Raw genomic sequence first — 16647 nt, forward strand, 5'->3', positions numbered from 1 at the left:
TACTTCACACACACACACACACACACACACACACACACACATACACGCGCGTGCCATTCACATACCAAGAACTTAGTCTTCATGTGATGTTCTGAGCCTATTAGGGACGATAGGAAAAGGATGTCTATCATGGGGTGTGTGCCTTTGATTCCAGTATTTGCACAGTGGCAGCAGGGGGATCAGGAGTTTAAGGCTATCCTCAGATACGTAGCTGTTTGAGGCCGGCTTGGGCTATTCCCTATCTTAAAAGCCAAACAAGAAGAGGAGGAAGAGGAAAGGAGCAGAAGACCACGCTTGAGGCGAGTCCAAATCAGGACTGTTCTAGGCATCAGTGCAGAAGGCTGAAATTGAGAAAGGGCCTCACCTCCCATTCACCAGGCTCAGGGGTCTCAATCACATGCTGATACCGTTTCGTGCCTGGCATGGCCCTGTACTGCAGACACTCCGTCCTGCCTGCCTCTGCAGTCACACAAACCTCTCTGGTGACAATAGCTTTGCTTCCAGCTGGCAGGGTCTTATCTGAGCCGTGGAGATGATTAACCTGCGGGCTCTGTGTCTCTGAGCACCACCTCTACACTCCTCTCTTCAACACCCGCTCCTGTCACTAGTTCCCAGCCCTCTGCGGGAGCTCCTGAGGGTCCTCTTTGCACACCCTCTGTCTTGCCAGCCTCTGCTTTGCTCTTGAAGAAGAGGACCAGAAGGGCATTGTGCTTGCCCTTCAGACACAGGACCCTCTGGAAGGCTGGGAGCCTGGATGGGCAGAACAACACCCAGGTCAGAGCAAAGAGAACTCTGGGGCACGAATGCCTCTGAAGGCCAGAGATCGGGGTCAGTAGGAGTCAGAGGACCAGGGCCATGGCTTGACCACATGTCAGCATGCAGCCTTTCTCTGCCCCACTGGCCCATTTTATCCTCCCCTTGCAGAAAGAAAAGCAACAGAAGCTGCTGGGCCCCAGGTGTACATGCACTGAACTGGATATCACAGAGGAAAACTCACGGAAATAGAAATACTGTAAGAAGAATGAAAACCAAAGAACCTGCCCTAAATACAGCCAGTCTCTTTCCCCCAAATGGTAGGCATCCCCGGATACGTGGACACTTAGGGTCATTGCTGACAGCCTTGTGTTTAGATGAGCAAACGGACTCAGAGGAGTGGTCAGTTGTTTAGTATTACACAGATTCCACACTCAGCTAAAATATGAAATAATTTAAGGACTTACATGCTTCCTGAATGAATTTTGCAACAACTAGCAAATTGGCGCAAAGGAACAGCACTTCATACACTAGCAGAGGCTTTTAAAGGCCTTTGTCCAGCACTGTCACATTTGATAGTCTAAGCTCTGTTCCAGGATTCTATGCTTTACAGGTGGGAAACCTGAGGCGCAGGTTAATGGATTTCTCTAAAAACGAATGAATTACTTCTCTCTCTCTCTCTCTCTCTCTCTCTCTCACACACACACACACACACACACACACACACACACACACACACGAGAGAGAAACAGAAACAGAGACACAGAAAGACAGAGAGAGAGACAGAGAGGTCTGTTTTTTAATTGTTCCTATATGCCCAGCATTTTTTTTAAATCATCTCCAGCTCTTCTAAAGGAAGGCAAATTGAAGATGCTCAGTAAATATTTGCTGAAAAAAATGAAAGAATGAATGAGAAAGCGAATGGAATACAATCAGATCATGAATGGGAAAGAGACTTAAAGGCTGACGCAGTCTCCAAGAGATTGTTAAAACAATTATCATCTCCACCACTCTGTCTCCTCTCCTCTCAGCCCCCTCCTGCTTTCGGAGATGGAATGCCTCCTCTCAACTTGGCTAATTTCATGCCGGGAAGGAGGGGCTTTTTCAGGTGCCCTAGACCCTCGCATCTGCACCTGTCCGGGTACCCCAGTCAGTTCATCTACTAGAGCCGGGAGGGTGAAGGAATAGGGGCCCAGCAGGCCGCCATTGGGAGGGTCGTGGGAGGAGCCCCGAGAGAACAAGGCTGGCGGGTAGGTAATGGGGGGGGCAGGATGATGGCGACGAGAACCCTAGCGGGGCGGGGCGGGCCCGCGAGTCCCAGCCGGGCTGCAGCGGAGCGCGTGGGGCCAGCTCTGCAGAAGGCGGCGGCTGGCTGGCCCGGACGGTCACATCCCGCTGCAGGGGACCAGCCTCGGCCGCCGCACTGTCCTCTGCACTGGGGACGCAGGCCAGCTGCCAGGCTTCGCCGGCAACGCCCCCTGCTCCGAGACAGACTACGCGCGGCCCTGGGGAACGCTGGGGGCTCCGCAGACCCGCGGGCCGCGGCCACTCCGCCTCTGCCCTCTCTGCCCGCAGCTCGGCCGGCGCTGCCCCCTAGGCGGGCCCGCGTCGGGATGGGGTAGGACCAGCGCCAGTCCGGCGATGGGCCGCCCCCTGGGCACCGAACAACCCCCCGAGGCCTGACCGACCACGAGGACCCGGCAGGTGGGTGTAGGCTGATCCGACTGCGCGGGTGGGGGCTGGGGTGGGCACCAGGGTTATGCGGAGGAGGGAAAGGCGCGGGGAAAATGGGCTATGGGCCGTGGGAAGCCTGGGAGAGCTGCTGCATCCCGCTTGCGTTCTGGGCAGCTCCTGACCCCCACTACTCCTGCCTCTTCCAGGATCCCCGCCTGGATGTTAAGCGGATGCCTCCTGGCCCCTCGGCAAACTCGGTGGAAACCATGGCTTCTTTGATGCCTCTTTCCCCATATCTGAGTCGCACTGTCCTCCTGCTGGTCAGCTGTGACCTGGGCTTTGTGTGAGCAGGTGAGTGAAGAGGACGCCCGCAGTGGGGGTCCGTCAGAGCTAGTGTGGAAGTGAAACCTCTTAACCTGTCAACACCCTGGCACCCCCAGACCGACCTCCCTCTCCTGTGAATGTGACGGTCACTCATCTCAGAGCCAACTCGGCCACTGTGTCCTGGGACGTCCCAGAAGGCAACATCGTCATTGGCTACTCCATTTCCCAGCAAGTACCAATCACCCTGTTTCCCCAACCTGTGCCCTTGGGTCTCTGAACACCCCTGCACATTACTCCTTTGGAGTGCTTGGATGTTACAGAATCCCGAGTTAAGCCTCATGGTCAGGGACCGGGGCTAGGTTGTTCTCCTTTCTCTACATCTTCTTGCAGCGACAGAAAGGCCCTTTGGGCAGCATGTAAGCAGGGAGGTAAACATCACCACTAGGGCCTGTGCTCTTTGGGGCCTGGCTGAAGACAGTGACTACACCTTGCAGGTCAGGAGCATCGGCCTCCGGGGAGAGAGTCCTCCTGGGCCCCGTGTGCACTTCCATACTCTCAAGGGTTTTGACAGGCTGCCCTCCAACAGCTCCAGCCCAGGTGAGAGCCTGTGTTAGAAGAGTCTCCAGCTTTTGAACCGAGTTTTAACCTCTCATTGACTTGCTTAATGCTAACAGCATTCTAGCTCAGATGAATAGAAAGATGATATAATTTGTTCTACTGCCAGGGACAGAAAGCAAAACAGGTGGGCAGGGGACCAGCTACAGAGACACTGCTAATGAATCCTTGGGGGGGGGGGCTTCCTGCTTCCTTTCACCCAAGCTCACATCACACCTGCCATGGCCTGCATGAGCAATTTCTGTGATCACCCACTGGTATCTAAACATTGCCCACCACGGGCTTCTTCCTAAGAAGGGCGATGATGGGTCCCGCTGACTCTAACCCCCAGCATCCCCCTTCTGTACACAACAGAGCTGTCCAGTGGGTCCTCTGTAACCCAGAGGATGGTTCTCTCCTTAGGAGACATCACAGTGAAGGCTCTGGATGGAGAGCGGCCATTGCAGACCGGGGAAGTGGTCATCATCGTGATGGTGTTGCTCATGTGGGCTGGTGAGTACCGGATGGGGAGCCAGGGACTTGGGTCCATGATAGTGGGAAGTGGTGAAGGTTTACCCGTTGGGAGAAAAAGGAGAGAAAGGAGTGTGGGGGGGGGGAATGGCTGGTGGAGGGAGGTAATCAGGACAAGTTTGGGGAGAAAGAGAGAAGGCTATTGCAAGGCCAGGGTTGACGGTTGTATGGGCCCCAGGGATTCCAGGATTTTCTAGAACTCATGCGGCTGTTACAGCCTCAAGGCTGTGAATGAGAGGTCAAGATCAAGGCTCAGATGGTATTGTTGTGTTTCAGCTGCGATCGGGCTATTCTGCCATCAGTATGACATCATCAAGGACAACGACTCCAACAACAACCCCAAGGAGAAGGGGAAGGGTCCTGAACAGAGTCCTCAGGGAAGGCCAGTGGGGACAAGACAGGTGACGTGGGGACCAGTGAGTGTGAGAAGGGTAATCTGGGTGCCCAGGATATTCAGTGAAAAGCAGAATAGGCAGCAAAGGGGGGTGGGGCGAGAATGGGATATCTGGGATGAAGGAGTCCAGAAGGCGGGAGCAGCACCTTTACCTGTCTGAAATTTGAGATTTGGGTAATCTTCTCTCATAGAAAAAGTCTCCTTCTATCAACACCATCGACGTTTGAGTGAACTGAGTGACTGAAGAACCAGAACCAGAAGAGAGATGCACTGATAATGGGGGGTGGGGTCAGGGAAGCTAAGTTGGTGATCTCTCTGAGACTCCCACAAGGCTGTGCACTCCCAGAATCCCAGGCTGGTACCCATCCTCTTTCCACTGTGAGCAGGGCCAGAAGGTAGGTCTGTTAGAATCTGTACCCCTGGACCTGGGAGTGGATATCAAATGGAACATCTCCTATCCCCCAGGTCCAGGGGAGTCATTTATTCGACCCTATCCCAATAGGTCCCAAATGGGGGCCCCATCTCACCTGCATCAGGACCATTGGCATCCACTAGCTGCCCCTACAGCTTGCCTCTGGGCCTCAGAGAGGGCTGTTTCTGTCTGTACTGCCCTCTTCCACGGAGGAAGAGGAAGCAAGCATCTGGGCCTCGAGCAGATGCCACACTGCACTACTCCAATGTCTTCCATGGAGCCTCAGGTGCTCCCCCCTCACCTGGCAGCCCCTCCCACTGCTGGTGATCTCACCCCTGGGACATTTTTCCAATAAAGGTTCTTGGACAAACCGGAACTGACTGTATGGTATGCTGAAGACATCTCTACACCTTCTCAGCTCTCCAAGGGCCCCTCACGCCACCACCAACTTAAAGGAACAGACCCATTATAGGATGTTTGTGTCCGTGTTTTCGTCTAAGACGGGTGAAGAAAAGACAAGGAAAGGGTACAGAAGCTAGAAGCCTCCTTTCTTTGGCTTTGTTGAATTGTGGGGGAGGGATGCAACGAGAAGACACAGATGTTTTTGCACCAATGGAAACCAGGCCATGTCACCATAAAAGGGCCAGTAGATTTTCTTTCTTTTATCTTTGTCCAGGACCTTGTGCATACCAGGCAAATGCTCTACCACTGGGTTACATAACCGACCCCCTCCCCATTCTTTCAACTCCACCATTCCCTCTGGGAAAATGGTCAGAAGGACTGAGCAGGGTCATGGGGGGGGGCTAGCCAAAGAGCAGCTATCACGGATGTGTCCCTTGGTGCCATTTATCCTCACCCTGTGCACACCAGTGCCTCCTCTCCGTTTTCTCTTTCATCTATGTCTCTGTTTAACGTTAATAATTGTAATCCATAAAGGCGTTTATATTTATACTCTGTAACATATCCAGAGCATTCTAGAAATAAAACAAAGGGGTTTGGGTGCCCCTATAGAAAAAAATTATAATCTGGGTTCTGGGACCTATTTGTGTTATCTGTGAAAAATGGGAACTGCCCTCTACTTGTTCTTAATTTTTCAAGAGGGAGGTAGTGGTGGGGAGAGAAATATTCGTTGCCATTGGCAACCGCTGTGCATGCAAGGTTTTGGGACCCAGCTTCGGTCTGGAGATCGATCATATGCTATGCTTTTGGGGGGGGGGCAGGTATAGGACTTGCCAACCTGGGACCGTTTAGAGAGAGAAGGCCTTCTTTTCTGAATTTCAGTCAATCTGTCTGATACACTGCAAAAAATTAGAACAAAAATTCTTGAGAGCATTCCAATCAAACAAAATAAAGACAATAGTATCTTTTCTTAGTCAAGCCCCAACCCCAGGTGTCACGCAGCTCTAAGCTAGGAGGCCAGCCCAGCTCTGTCTGCTGCACTGACCCATAAAGAATCTGGATTTCAGCAAGCAGCCTTGAACTCACCGTTTACCCAATGATCAAACAGGGTGCCTTGCCTTTCCCTAGCCAGTGCTACCAAACCCCGATCATTTCCTGAGACCGTGTTATAGGTTAGAGAAGCTGAACAAAGATTCAACGAGTTGAGAAGACTTGAATCGTCTCACGGGAATTAAAAGGTTATCAGCTCTGGGTTGAATACCGGTTCCACCGTTTATTAGCTGTTTCAACTTTGGCGTGTGACTCCCTCCTGTTGTGTAAAATGGGACTGTACCTCTGCCACTTCAAACAGGTATATCCTTGAGCATTCACTGGTACCTATCAGTATTGAGTGGCCTCGCGCAAGTCACAGAACTTTTGGCGGGGAAAGCGGAGGCTGCAGTTCTGCGAACTTTCGCTCTCGTAGCACCTGCCTTGCGCTTCTCCAGAGTTTAAGCAACTAAAGCGCACTTGGCCGGTTACAGCAATGAGAAAAGCTGGGGTTAAAGAGATATAGGATCTAGGGGCGGGGCTGGGGAGGGTGGGGACAGTCGAAGACTTGCGGGTGGGGCTTTGCGTTGAGTTTGCATGCAAGTACGGGATTGGTCGAGGATAGACTTCGACGACCTCCTCTTATGTGCCCGCCCTAGGATTCACTGCGCTTGCGCACGGCCCGTTTGCCCGGTCACGAACCCACTACGTGACCTTATGACGTACGTGTGTCGCACTCACATTGCCTGTGCGTCAGTGGCTGGCGCCGTCGCTGCTTGGCGGGTTGTCCAGGTAACCGCGGGAGTTGTCTCGGTCAACGGTCAACGGTCAACGATCATCCGAGACCTGCGTGTGTCATGCAGTTGAAGCACCTGAGGACCCTGCTGAGCCCTCAGGTGAGGAATCGCGTGACTCCCATTCCCCAGCTACCGGGCGTTCCAAAAGAAAAAAAAGTGGGGTAACAGAAGTTTATAATGTTGAGCGCCTGCTGTGTGCAGAAGATTGTGAAAGATCTTTCAGAAGGCGACATGAATTGCTAAAGACCGCAAACTTTGATGGCACCGCATACAGCATTTGAGTGCCAGGCCCCAAGCTTAGGCTCTAGGGGTCGAGTTATGTCACAGGCTATGAGGGAGAGGGGCATATCTAGACAACGAGCACAAATCTACACCGGATGAAATAAGCGCAAGGCTGACGCTTCATTTGAATTGTGAAAGTGTGTCTCAGATTCAAAAGCGGCTGGGCTCTAGGAGAGGAGCCCAAAAACATGAAGGATAGGTTTGGGAGTGAAAGGATCCGAGTTCAGGTTTAGCACTGATTTGACCAAATGGTATCTCTGGCTTTAACCCTCATCATACGTGGCCTTTCTGTCATTAACTTCGTCATTTGGGAAAGAAAAGCCATAGTGAGAGCAACTCCAAGAACCTTAGGAGAGAGTTAAGTGAAGTTCAACACACACACACACACACACACACACACTATAAACAGGGTTTGGTGGCGCCAAAGGCCGGAATCCCAGCAATTAGGAAGTGAAGACAAGAGGGTCAGGAGTGCATTCTTGGCTATATAGACAATTCAAGGCCAGCCTGGGCTGCATGAGACTATCTTGAAAAAAGAAAAGAAAAATTGGGCCAGTGAGATGGTTCAGTGGATAAAGGCACTTACCACTAAGCCTGACTCCCAGAAAAACACATTAGGGGACAAGGAGATGTGGCCTGGTAGTACAGTGTTTGCTTGTCTCGAGTGAAGCCCTGAGTCCTGTCCCGGGCATGGTATAAACTAGACAGGGTGGTGTACGCCTGGAATCCTAGCACTCAGGAGGTAGAGACAGGAGGATCAGAAGTTCAAGTCATCCCTGCCGTACAGTGAATCTGAGGTCCCTCTGGGCCACGTGAGGCCCTGGAGACTATTATTCTTACAGTTCAGGTATCCGAGCAATTTGTCTCATTTTGTTTAGTTTTGAGAGAAAACCTGTGACGTAGATGTAGAACAAAGGCACACAAAGACTGATGGACCTGGAGATGCTCTGTGTGCTGGAGACCAGCGCCGTGTTTACAGTACCCCTTTGCCTCTGCAGGGTGGAGCTGCGAAGGTGACTTGTATGGCCTCGTCCCAGAACAACGCTAAATTTGCTGTCTGCACAGTGGACCGAGTGGTATTGCTGTACGATGAGCATGGGGAGCGGAGAGACAAGTTCTCCACCAAGCCAGCTGACATGAAGGTGGAGAGGACTCGCATGTGCTCCAACACGTTATCCGAGAAAGCTGTGTGATCTGCCTTCTAGCCGTAGACATGGGCAATGGTCTACTCTATTTCTCACTATAAACTTTCTGGTCTCTTGGGAAATGTGTGTGTTTTCTTTTCTCCTTCATTTCTACTCATTATCTTTGTTTTTACTCCTAGGATAACAGGAAGAACTACATGGTAAAGGGCATGGCTTTCTCTCCTGATTCCACTAAAATTGCCATTGGACAGACTGACAACATCATCTTTGTCTACAAGATTGGAGAAGATTGGTGAGGACAGGATGGGGGTTAGGCGGGTTGTGGCCACTAAAGAAGAGTTGGGCATGGGAAATACCTCGCTGGGATAACGATGAAATCAGGTGTGGAAGGCAGGGACTCTCTAGAGCCTGATTCTATTGTGTCCACCTCTGCCTGCCCCACCTGTCCTGCAGTCCCATCCCTGGAGGGATGAGTGTAAGCCAGCAGAAGGTCCCAAGAGCCAGTGATATGCTGTGTCATTGGCATAGCTCCAGGGCTCCTTGGGGACCCACTCACTTCTCCATCAGACCTCCCACAGAGGGCCATGTCGGGCAGTTCACTGGGAAGTGATTTTTAAGGTTGCTTCCTTGCCTTTTGTCTGACAGGGGTGACAAGAAGGTCATCTGTAACAAGTTCATCCAGACGGTAAAGTTCAGAGATGAGCCGCACCTGCTTCCCTCCTTGTAAATGTAACCAGGAGTTGCCTTTTTCAATGTCTGACCCCGACTTGACCTGCTAAAGGATGGTGTTGTCACCTGCTTGAGAGCCTTGTTGTGTCCCCTGCCTGCCTTTTCCCCCTGGAGAGGACTAGAATGACGGTGTGTGGTGGGTGGCGGTTGTTCTGAGTGTGCCAGTCCACACAGGCGGGTCACCCTTTCACCCCTTCTCATACAGAGTGCTGTCACCTGTCTACAGTGGCCTGCAGAGTACATTATTGTCTTCGGACTGGCTGAAGGCAAGGTAACGGAGGAGAGGGAGACACAGGTCAGGTATTAGGGGGGGATAGTGTCCTGGGGTGCCGGGCAATATGGCTCATCTTTCCCCTGGAGCTCAAGTGCATACTTGAGAAAAATGCATGAGGACTAATTTTGTCATTTTGCATTTTTATTTCTTTTTCTCCGTGCCTGAAGTCATCTACCATCTATGGGACGGACTCGTATGTGGTGGCGCTGACAACCAAGTGAGTAACAGAAGTAGACTGGGACTGTCAGGACAAAGCTGCATTTGATGGAAAGGGGACTGTCACGGGGCGGAACTCCCTCCCTCTGTGCCCACCTCTCTGCCTCTGCCCTTCAGTTGCTCTGGGAAAGGCATCCTCTCAGGTCACGCAGACGGCACCATCGTCAGGTATTTCTTCGATGATGAAGGCTCCGGAGAGTCACAGGTATGAAGGGCGCACACTCACTCTGGGGTGGGGTGGACATTCCAGGAGCCCTCCCGGGGAAGCTGCAGGTTTAAGCACCATCACTGGAAAAGGGCAATCTTGGAGAGAAGCGTTTGGTGCCATCACGGAGACTGGTGTTCAGGAGGCTAGAACTCACTATTTATAGGGAGGAGTGGGCGGAAGGGACCTTGAAAGAAGGGAAATAAAGACTCTAAAGGGGACAAAAAGTGAAAAATTTTTCCATTTATGTAAATACATACATATACACAAATGTATGTATATGTATATATATATATATACATACATGTTTATGTAATGTATATACATCCAAATGCATAGGAGAAAAAAGTTAACAGCCCATCAAGATACCTCAGCAAGTAAAGGTGCCCAGTGCCAAACCTGACAGGACCCTTGCCATGCAAGGACAGAAGTGACTTCCGCAAGTCATCCTCTGCCCTTCAACCATGTGTGCACATATGCAAATGTGCACACAAAAACACACACAAATAAATAAGATGTTAAAGAATTAACTATTTTCTTGGAAAAAGAAAGATAGACATACAGGGAAACTTTGCTGTTTTGCTCTGTATAATTTAGTACTGTGGAATCGTTTACATTGTGAGTTACCCACATAATTCAATTTAGCCCTTCTTGAAGCCATGTACTCTCTTGGACCTAGACAGTGTTGGTTACTGTGTGTCGTCTCTCTTTGGGTGGCTTTACTAGTACGTACCAGAGGTCTCAACACACCACTGTGAGTAGACGGCCCGTGTACACATGGCATGTGTGTGCTCATGATACAGAGACAGGCTGTGAAGCCTTCAGAATTCGGGCGTGTTGATGTGGGAAATGCTGGCAGGAAGGCTCGCTTTCTCTCCGGGGTGGGATGGTCAGGAGTGTGTGGATCAGCTGCTAGCCTAGCATTCTCAATGAACAATTGAAATATTCTGTCCCGGGGGAAGTTGGTTAACCACCCATGCCCACCGTATGCCTTGGCTTGGGCAACCAACAGCATCGTGGCAGCAGGCTGTGATCGGAGGATTGTGGCCTATGGAAAGGAAGGCCACGTGCTACAGACTTTCGACTACAGCCGTGACCCTCAGGAGCGTGAATTCACCACAGCTGCAGCAAGTCCTGGAGGCCAGTCTGTCGTGCTAGGAAGCTAAGACAGGTAGGTCCCCCGGCCAGTTGCATCTTTTTGTTTTTTGATTTTCGAGACAGGGTTTCTCTGTAGCTTTTGGTTCCTGTCCTGGAACTTGCTCTTGTAGACCAGGTTGCCTCAAACTCACAGAGATCCGCCTGCCTCTGCCTCCCGAGTGCTGGGATTAAAGGCGTGTGCCACCACCTCCCGGCCCAGTTGCATCTTCTACCTCTCTCTGTGAGCTCTGCCCTAGCCAAGTTCTGAACTGCAGCGGGAACCTGGACAGAAGCAGTGTCTGTTGAAAGAGATTCTCAGATTGTTGTCTGCTTCAGGATGCACTGTGCTGCCTCAGCCTGGACTCCACAGCAGAGGCCATCACGTTCCCCGTGTCCTGCCTTGTCCCCACTGTGCCACTGTGTTCTAGTTTGAGAAGAAGGCTGAGTAGCCATCTTCATCGCCAGTGCCTGAACAGGCATGGTCTGTAATGTAGCCGCCATTTGATGAATGAATAAAGAAACAGCCAAGCAGCTAGGGTCAGGTCTCTTTGTCTGTCTTTATGTCCTTCCAATCTCACGTGTCTCCTTAGGTTCCATCCTTCTTTGACTCCTACACTCTGTTTCTTCCTCTTCCCTCTCCTGGCCGTCCGTTTGTCTCACTTGTCCTGCTGTCCTGCTGTCTCTACTTCTGGCTTTTGTGTTGTTGTTGGTTTTTGAGACAGGGTCTCATTCTGTGGCCCCAGCTAGCCTGTAACTCACTGGGCAGACCAGGCTGGCCTCAAACTTACAGTGATCCTCCTGCCTCTGCCTCTCACCTGTTGGCATTACAGGCGTGTACCGCCACACCTGGCATCCATCTTCTACCTGCTCCTTTCACCCTACTCCCTCAACTCCCCGCACCTTTTCCCCTCGCTGGTCTGCCCTTTTGTGTTTGCTTCCCTTTCTGGTAGAGTGAGATGCTTCCCTATCAGCACTGGTCTATTTTCACTTTTTACCCTTCTAGACTCCGGGTGTTCAACTGGAGTCCTCGAAGAAGCATCTGGGAAGAGGCCAAGCCCAAGCCCAAGCCCAAGGAGATTGCCAACTTATACACCATCACAGCCTTGGCGTGGAAGCGGGACGGCTCCCGGCTCTGTGAGGTGTGTTGTTAGGAGCCCCTTTCTGTACTGGTGATTGTCTCCAAACTACAGTAAAATAGAAACTACTCCCTATGCCAAGGGAGTCGCTCTACTCTGACACAAGAGAACTCCAGATGCCTTGTGACTTCAACCTAAAAAAAATCTACTGTTAAAGGCAGGAAAGGGAAACTTACACTTTCCAGGAGGCCCTGAGGGACACGCTTGTCCAGGACAGCCTGATTTCCCCTCATTGTCCAACCCACATGTGATCCCTGTAAGTCCTGGGATTGCCACTTTTTTTCTGATATGTTCAGAACCTGCCCACCCTTTTGCTGGCCACTTGTGTCTAGATTGTGACACTGAGGTCTGAGGTCTTGGGGTATATCCAGATACCGTCCTTGGCCAGCGCGCCGTGCATCTCCTTCCATGCTGTCCCCCTCTCTCTCAGGGCACCCTCTGTGGTGGGGTGGAACAGTTTGACTGCTGCCTCCGAAGGAATATTTACAAGAACAAGTTTGAGCTGACGTATGTGGGACCCAGCCAGGTGAGCAGCTGATGGTCTAGCATGCTGAGACCTCTCATGGCTCATCTGTCCTTGTAACATTTCCCCCACCTGCTGGCCACAGCCACAGTGTCAAATTTAACCTTCCTCCCTCTGGCAGAGCTATTGTAGGGAACTGAATGTGTCAGGGCAACTTCTGGCAACCCTCCTGCTACGTAGTTGTTCTAACCCATCGCAAGCAAAGGTTTACACACCAGGCTCAAGAGATACAGGGATTGGTGCCTGTATCTCCCCAGTGTGAAGCTGTTCTCAGCGCCGCCCACTAGAGTTGTGGACGTGTATGATCACAGGCGAACTGTAGTGCGCAGGACTCTGTTGTCCCAGAGACACGCGTCTCACTCTCCCACTTCCCTTCCCTCGCTCTTATTACCAGTTTGTTCCTGGATCTTTCCAGTCTCTCCAGAAACGCTATCCTTTCTCTACTGTGTTAGATCTGTTAAAAACCGAGAGTACAAAGGTAATTTATCTGTAAGACATCGCACCAGGGCCAGAGATACGGCTCTTACTCTTCTTACAGAGAACACAAGTTCAGTTCCCAGGGCCATGTTAGTGTCTCACAATCACTGGGTCTTCAGCCTTGGGGATCAACACCCTCTTCCGCCATCCGGCACCTGCACCCACCTTTGTACACACCCACACATGTAATTCAAATTCTTTGTAAAAAAGACATTGTGCTCTGGTATGTGGCCAGTGAGCTTGAGGCCAGCCTGGTCTATATAGCAAGTTCCAGGCCAACCAGGGCTACATGTCTCAAAAAAGAAAAAAAGTAGAAGAGGAAGAAAAAGAAAGAAAATCTTAGCATTTAGGAGGATGGCCAGTTGGAGGTCATCTTAGGCACATGATGATATAATAACGATAATAATTGGTTCATAATTATATAACAGTAACAATGATATAGTATTCTGTCTTCATAGGTAAAGAGCTTTGTACTAAAAGTGCGGGAATAAAGTGAGTGATTAGTGTTACTGAGTAGAGCTCTCAGAATCGAATGGCCATGGACAGCCCAGGCCATGGGGAAGTATTTCCTAGGTAGCAAACCCCTGTGTGGGTGCAAGTGTTGTCCTTAGCAACAGCATCCCAGGCTTAGGGAGAAACAAGGTATCCTGGAGTTGCGTGAGGGACCAGAGCACCTTCACTCTTCTCCTGCTCTGGGAAAGCCTGATGGGTTGGACTGGTCCCTTCCCAGGTGATAGTGAAGACCCTGTCTTCAGGGACCAGGGTGGTGCTCAAGTCCCACTATGGCTATGAGGTAGAAGAGGTGAAGATCTGGGGAAGGAACGGTACTTGGTGGCTCACACATCGGACACGCTGCTGCTCGGAGACTTGAACACCAATCGCCTCAGTGAGGTAGGAACCGGGAGAGGAAGGGTGGGTAATGGGATGTCTTGGCTTGCTAATTCTGAAGATGCGGGCCCTAAGAAGTAAGATTCCCCATAGGATACCATTCTGATATTATTTCCTGGAATATAAACTTCCACAGTCAGACTGGTTTCTCTTGGAAATATGAGGATCAGGGCAAGAGTCTGATACAGCGCACCTTTTGTGTAACATCAAAACCTCCCTGAATACCATCTCTCTTCCTTGCCACTGACATCCTCCAGCCTTGTCTTGGGTGATTGTCTACATTGTCTATGATGTTTTCTCCTCACTTTGCAGATAGCCTGGCAGGGATCTGGTGGCAATGAAAAATATTTCTTTGAAAATGAGAATGTGAGTAGCCGCGATTCCCTGCCCCCATTTCAGTAAGCGGGAGCTTCTAGTCAGAGGGGCGAGAGGCGAGGGATAGGAAGACTGCAGGTAAAGGGTGGGGATGAAACAGGAAAAGACAGGGAGAGTCTACTACAGTGCCCCTTCCCCCACTTCTCTCCACACCGCCTCCATTCTTCCCCAGGTGTGCATGATCTTCAATGCTGGAGAGCTTACCCTGGTGGAATATGGGAATATGGGAGAACTCCTTGGGTTCTGTACACACTGAATTCATGAACCCTCACCTCATCAGGTAACTGAACCCTGGAAATCCAGAATGGGACTTCTAAAGTGTGTGTCCCCAGATCAGGCTAAAAATGTTGACCCATGTGCTATTTCAGAACCCTCCAGAAGACCCTAGCTAAGCCCATTTTACCTTACCTTGTTGTTTCATGTTTCAGCATCCGTATCAATGAGAGGTGCCAGCGAGGAATGGAAGATAATAAGAAACTGGCTTATCTTGTTGATATTAAGACTATTGCTATAGGTAAGATGCTCTTATAACTTTAATACTGACACCGATACCTGCATTGCACTTGTGTATCATGAGCATATTCAGTGATGAACCTGAAAGGCACTAGGTAAGTATGTAACCTCATTTTTACAGTGTTAGAGCAAATGTTTAAGCCTCTGTGGGTATGCCTTTATGAAGTGTCTGGCTATGGATACATTCATGCTCAGGCCTGTCAGAAGGCCTGTCCATAGAATTACCATGTTCTCTCATCATATATCTTATGGACAGCAAGTTGTGAACAGTAGAGAAGAATTATCCGCAAATTTAGGGATTTTCCTGTTTAGACATCATCAAATCCTAGACTCTTTAGAACTGGAAAGACTGTATTTTTTATATTTATGTTATTAGTAACCCTTATTATTAGTAACTAGTAACAATAGAAATGTAATTTGCATTTCACAATCTCCACTTTATGATTTCTGTCACCAAATGTTCCAAGCATGGAAGGAAGAACTAAGACTAGCTTAGGATCGTGCAGAAGGTGTAGAGACGAGCATGCCACATAGTATGTCTGTAAGGATGGGACTGGCGTCAGCTACCCTGTCCGTACTTACTGCTCTGTGAGCTTACCAAAGTTACTTCGTCTTTCTTAGTGTCTTAACCCACACAGTGAACGAAGACAGCACCTATGTCAGATGGAAGCACTCATCCTTCCCTGCCACATAATTGTTAATAAAGTCCAGCTGCTGAGAGTCATGACCTATTGTTAATGCTTGCTTATCCACGCCTAGTGCTGTTAAATCAGAACTTTTTGTTGCATTTACATTTAGTTTTTTACCTCATCTCTTACTCATGAGCATTTAGAGAGTGGTTTTTTGTTTGTTTGTTTGCTTGTTTGTTTGTTTTGGTTTTTTTTTCATTGTTTGGTTTGGTTTTATTTTATTTGAGACAGGGTTTCTCTGTGTAACCCAGGCTGACCTGGAACTCACTCTGTAGCCCAGGCTGGCCTCGAAATCAGAGAGATCCACCTGCCTCTGCCTCCCATGTGCTGGGACGAAAGGTGTGTGCTGCCACAGCCTGCTGAGTATTAATTTTTTAAAGGTTTATTTTAGTTGAATGGATATTTTGCCTGCATGTATGGCTGTGTACCATGTGCATACCTTATGCCTTTGGAGGCCAAAAGAGGGCAGTGGGATCCCTAGAACTTGGTGGGTGTGAGCTGCCATGTGGGTGCTGGGGATTGAACCTGGGTCCTCTGTAAGAACAGTCAGTACTTTTAACCACTGAGCCAGTTCTTCAACCCCTAGTTGTTTGGGGGGTTTCTTGTTTGGTGTGGTTTTAATCACATTACTGCTACTTGCTGAGGTCCATGCATAGAGCAGAATTGCTGAATCATAGGAGCAGCTGTGCATTCAGCCTGACTAAGTGTCTCCCATTGCTCTCCAAAGAGGACGATCAATGTCCGTTCCTCTCCCAGTCAGAGTTCCTATTCTTCCACATCCTCTCCAGGACTTAAAATGCAAGGTGTGTGTGCAATGCCGTTTCACTTACTTATTGTTCACTTGGATTTCTCTTCTGTGACTTCCAGTTTCTCATCCCTTATGCATTGTGAAAGTCAAGTGGCCTCTTTGTTAGAGATGTGAAATTCTGTATATAACCTCTGATGGTTACTTACATTGTAGGGTTTTTTCTTAGTATGTGTGGCTTGAGTTTTCTCTCTTTTAGGTATCTTTATAATTGAGACATTTAAAATTTTATTGTAGTTATTTATGTAATGGAACCGGTTTGGGGAAGCATTATGCCATGGCACTCAAGTAGAACTCAAAAGACAACCTGAGAAGCCAGGCAGTGGTGACACACACCTTTAATCCC

The 16647-nt window shown here is 49.8% G+C and overlaps 2 protein-coding genes and 1 pseudogene across 2 annotated transcripts in view; 2 read left to right on the forward strand and 1 right to left on the reverse strand.

Moving 5' to 3' along the window:
• The window catches only part of LOC142839589 (glucokinase regulatory protein-like), a 31770-nt gene extending 31346 nt beyond the window's left edge, over positions 1–424 (reverse strand). The window contains 1 exon segment of the mRNA XM_075955804.1: positions 365–424. Coding sequence (XP_075811919.1) covers positions 365–424 — 60 coding nt within the window.
• A 1924-nt stretch (positions 425–2348) lies between these two features.
• LOC142839370 (fibronectin type III domain-containing protein 4-like) lies at positions 2349–4645 on the forward strand (annotated as a pseudogene).
• Positions 4646–6856: 2211 nt separating this feature from the next.
• Positions 6857–16647, forward strand: part of LOC142839471 (intraflagellar transport protein 172 homolog) — a 36051-nt gene continuing 26260 nt past the window's right edge. The window contains exons 1-14 of the mRNA XM_075955607.1: positions 6857–7006; positions 8188–8331; positions 8514–8626; positions 8980–9019; positions 9269–9334; positions 9505–9554; positions 9671–9758; positions 10771–10929; positions 11899–12034; positions 12462–12557; positions 13762–13922; positions 14232–14285; positions 14467–14574; positions 14723–14808. Of these exons, the coding sequence (XP_075811722.1) occupies positions 6968–7006; positions 8188–8331; positions 8514–8626; positions 8980–9019; positions 9269–9334; positions 9505–9554; positions 9671–9758; positions 10771–10791 (561 nt within the window). The 5' untranslated portion in view covers positions 6857–6967 and the 3' untranslated portion in view covers positions 10792–10929; positions 11899–12034; positions 12462–12557; ... (2 more) ...; positions 14467–14574; positions 14723–14808. The remainder of the gene's footprint in view (positions 7007–8187; positions 8332–8513; positions 8627–8979; positions 9020–9268; positions 9335–9504; positions 9555–9670; positions 9759–10770; positions 10930–11898; positions 12035–12461; positions 12558–13761; positions 13923–14231; positions 14286–14466; positions 14575–14722; positions 14809–16647) is intronic.

The sequence above is a fragment of the Microtus pennsylvanicus genome, chromosome 21 (assembly GCF_037038515.1).
Source record: "Microtus pennsylvanicus isolate mMicPen1 chromosome 21, mMicPen1.hap1, whole genome shotgun sequence".
Classification (NCBI taxonomy): domain Eukaryota; kingdom Metazoa; phylum Chordata; class Mammalia; order Rodentia; family Cricetidae; genus Microtus; species Microtus pennsylvanicus.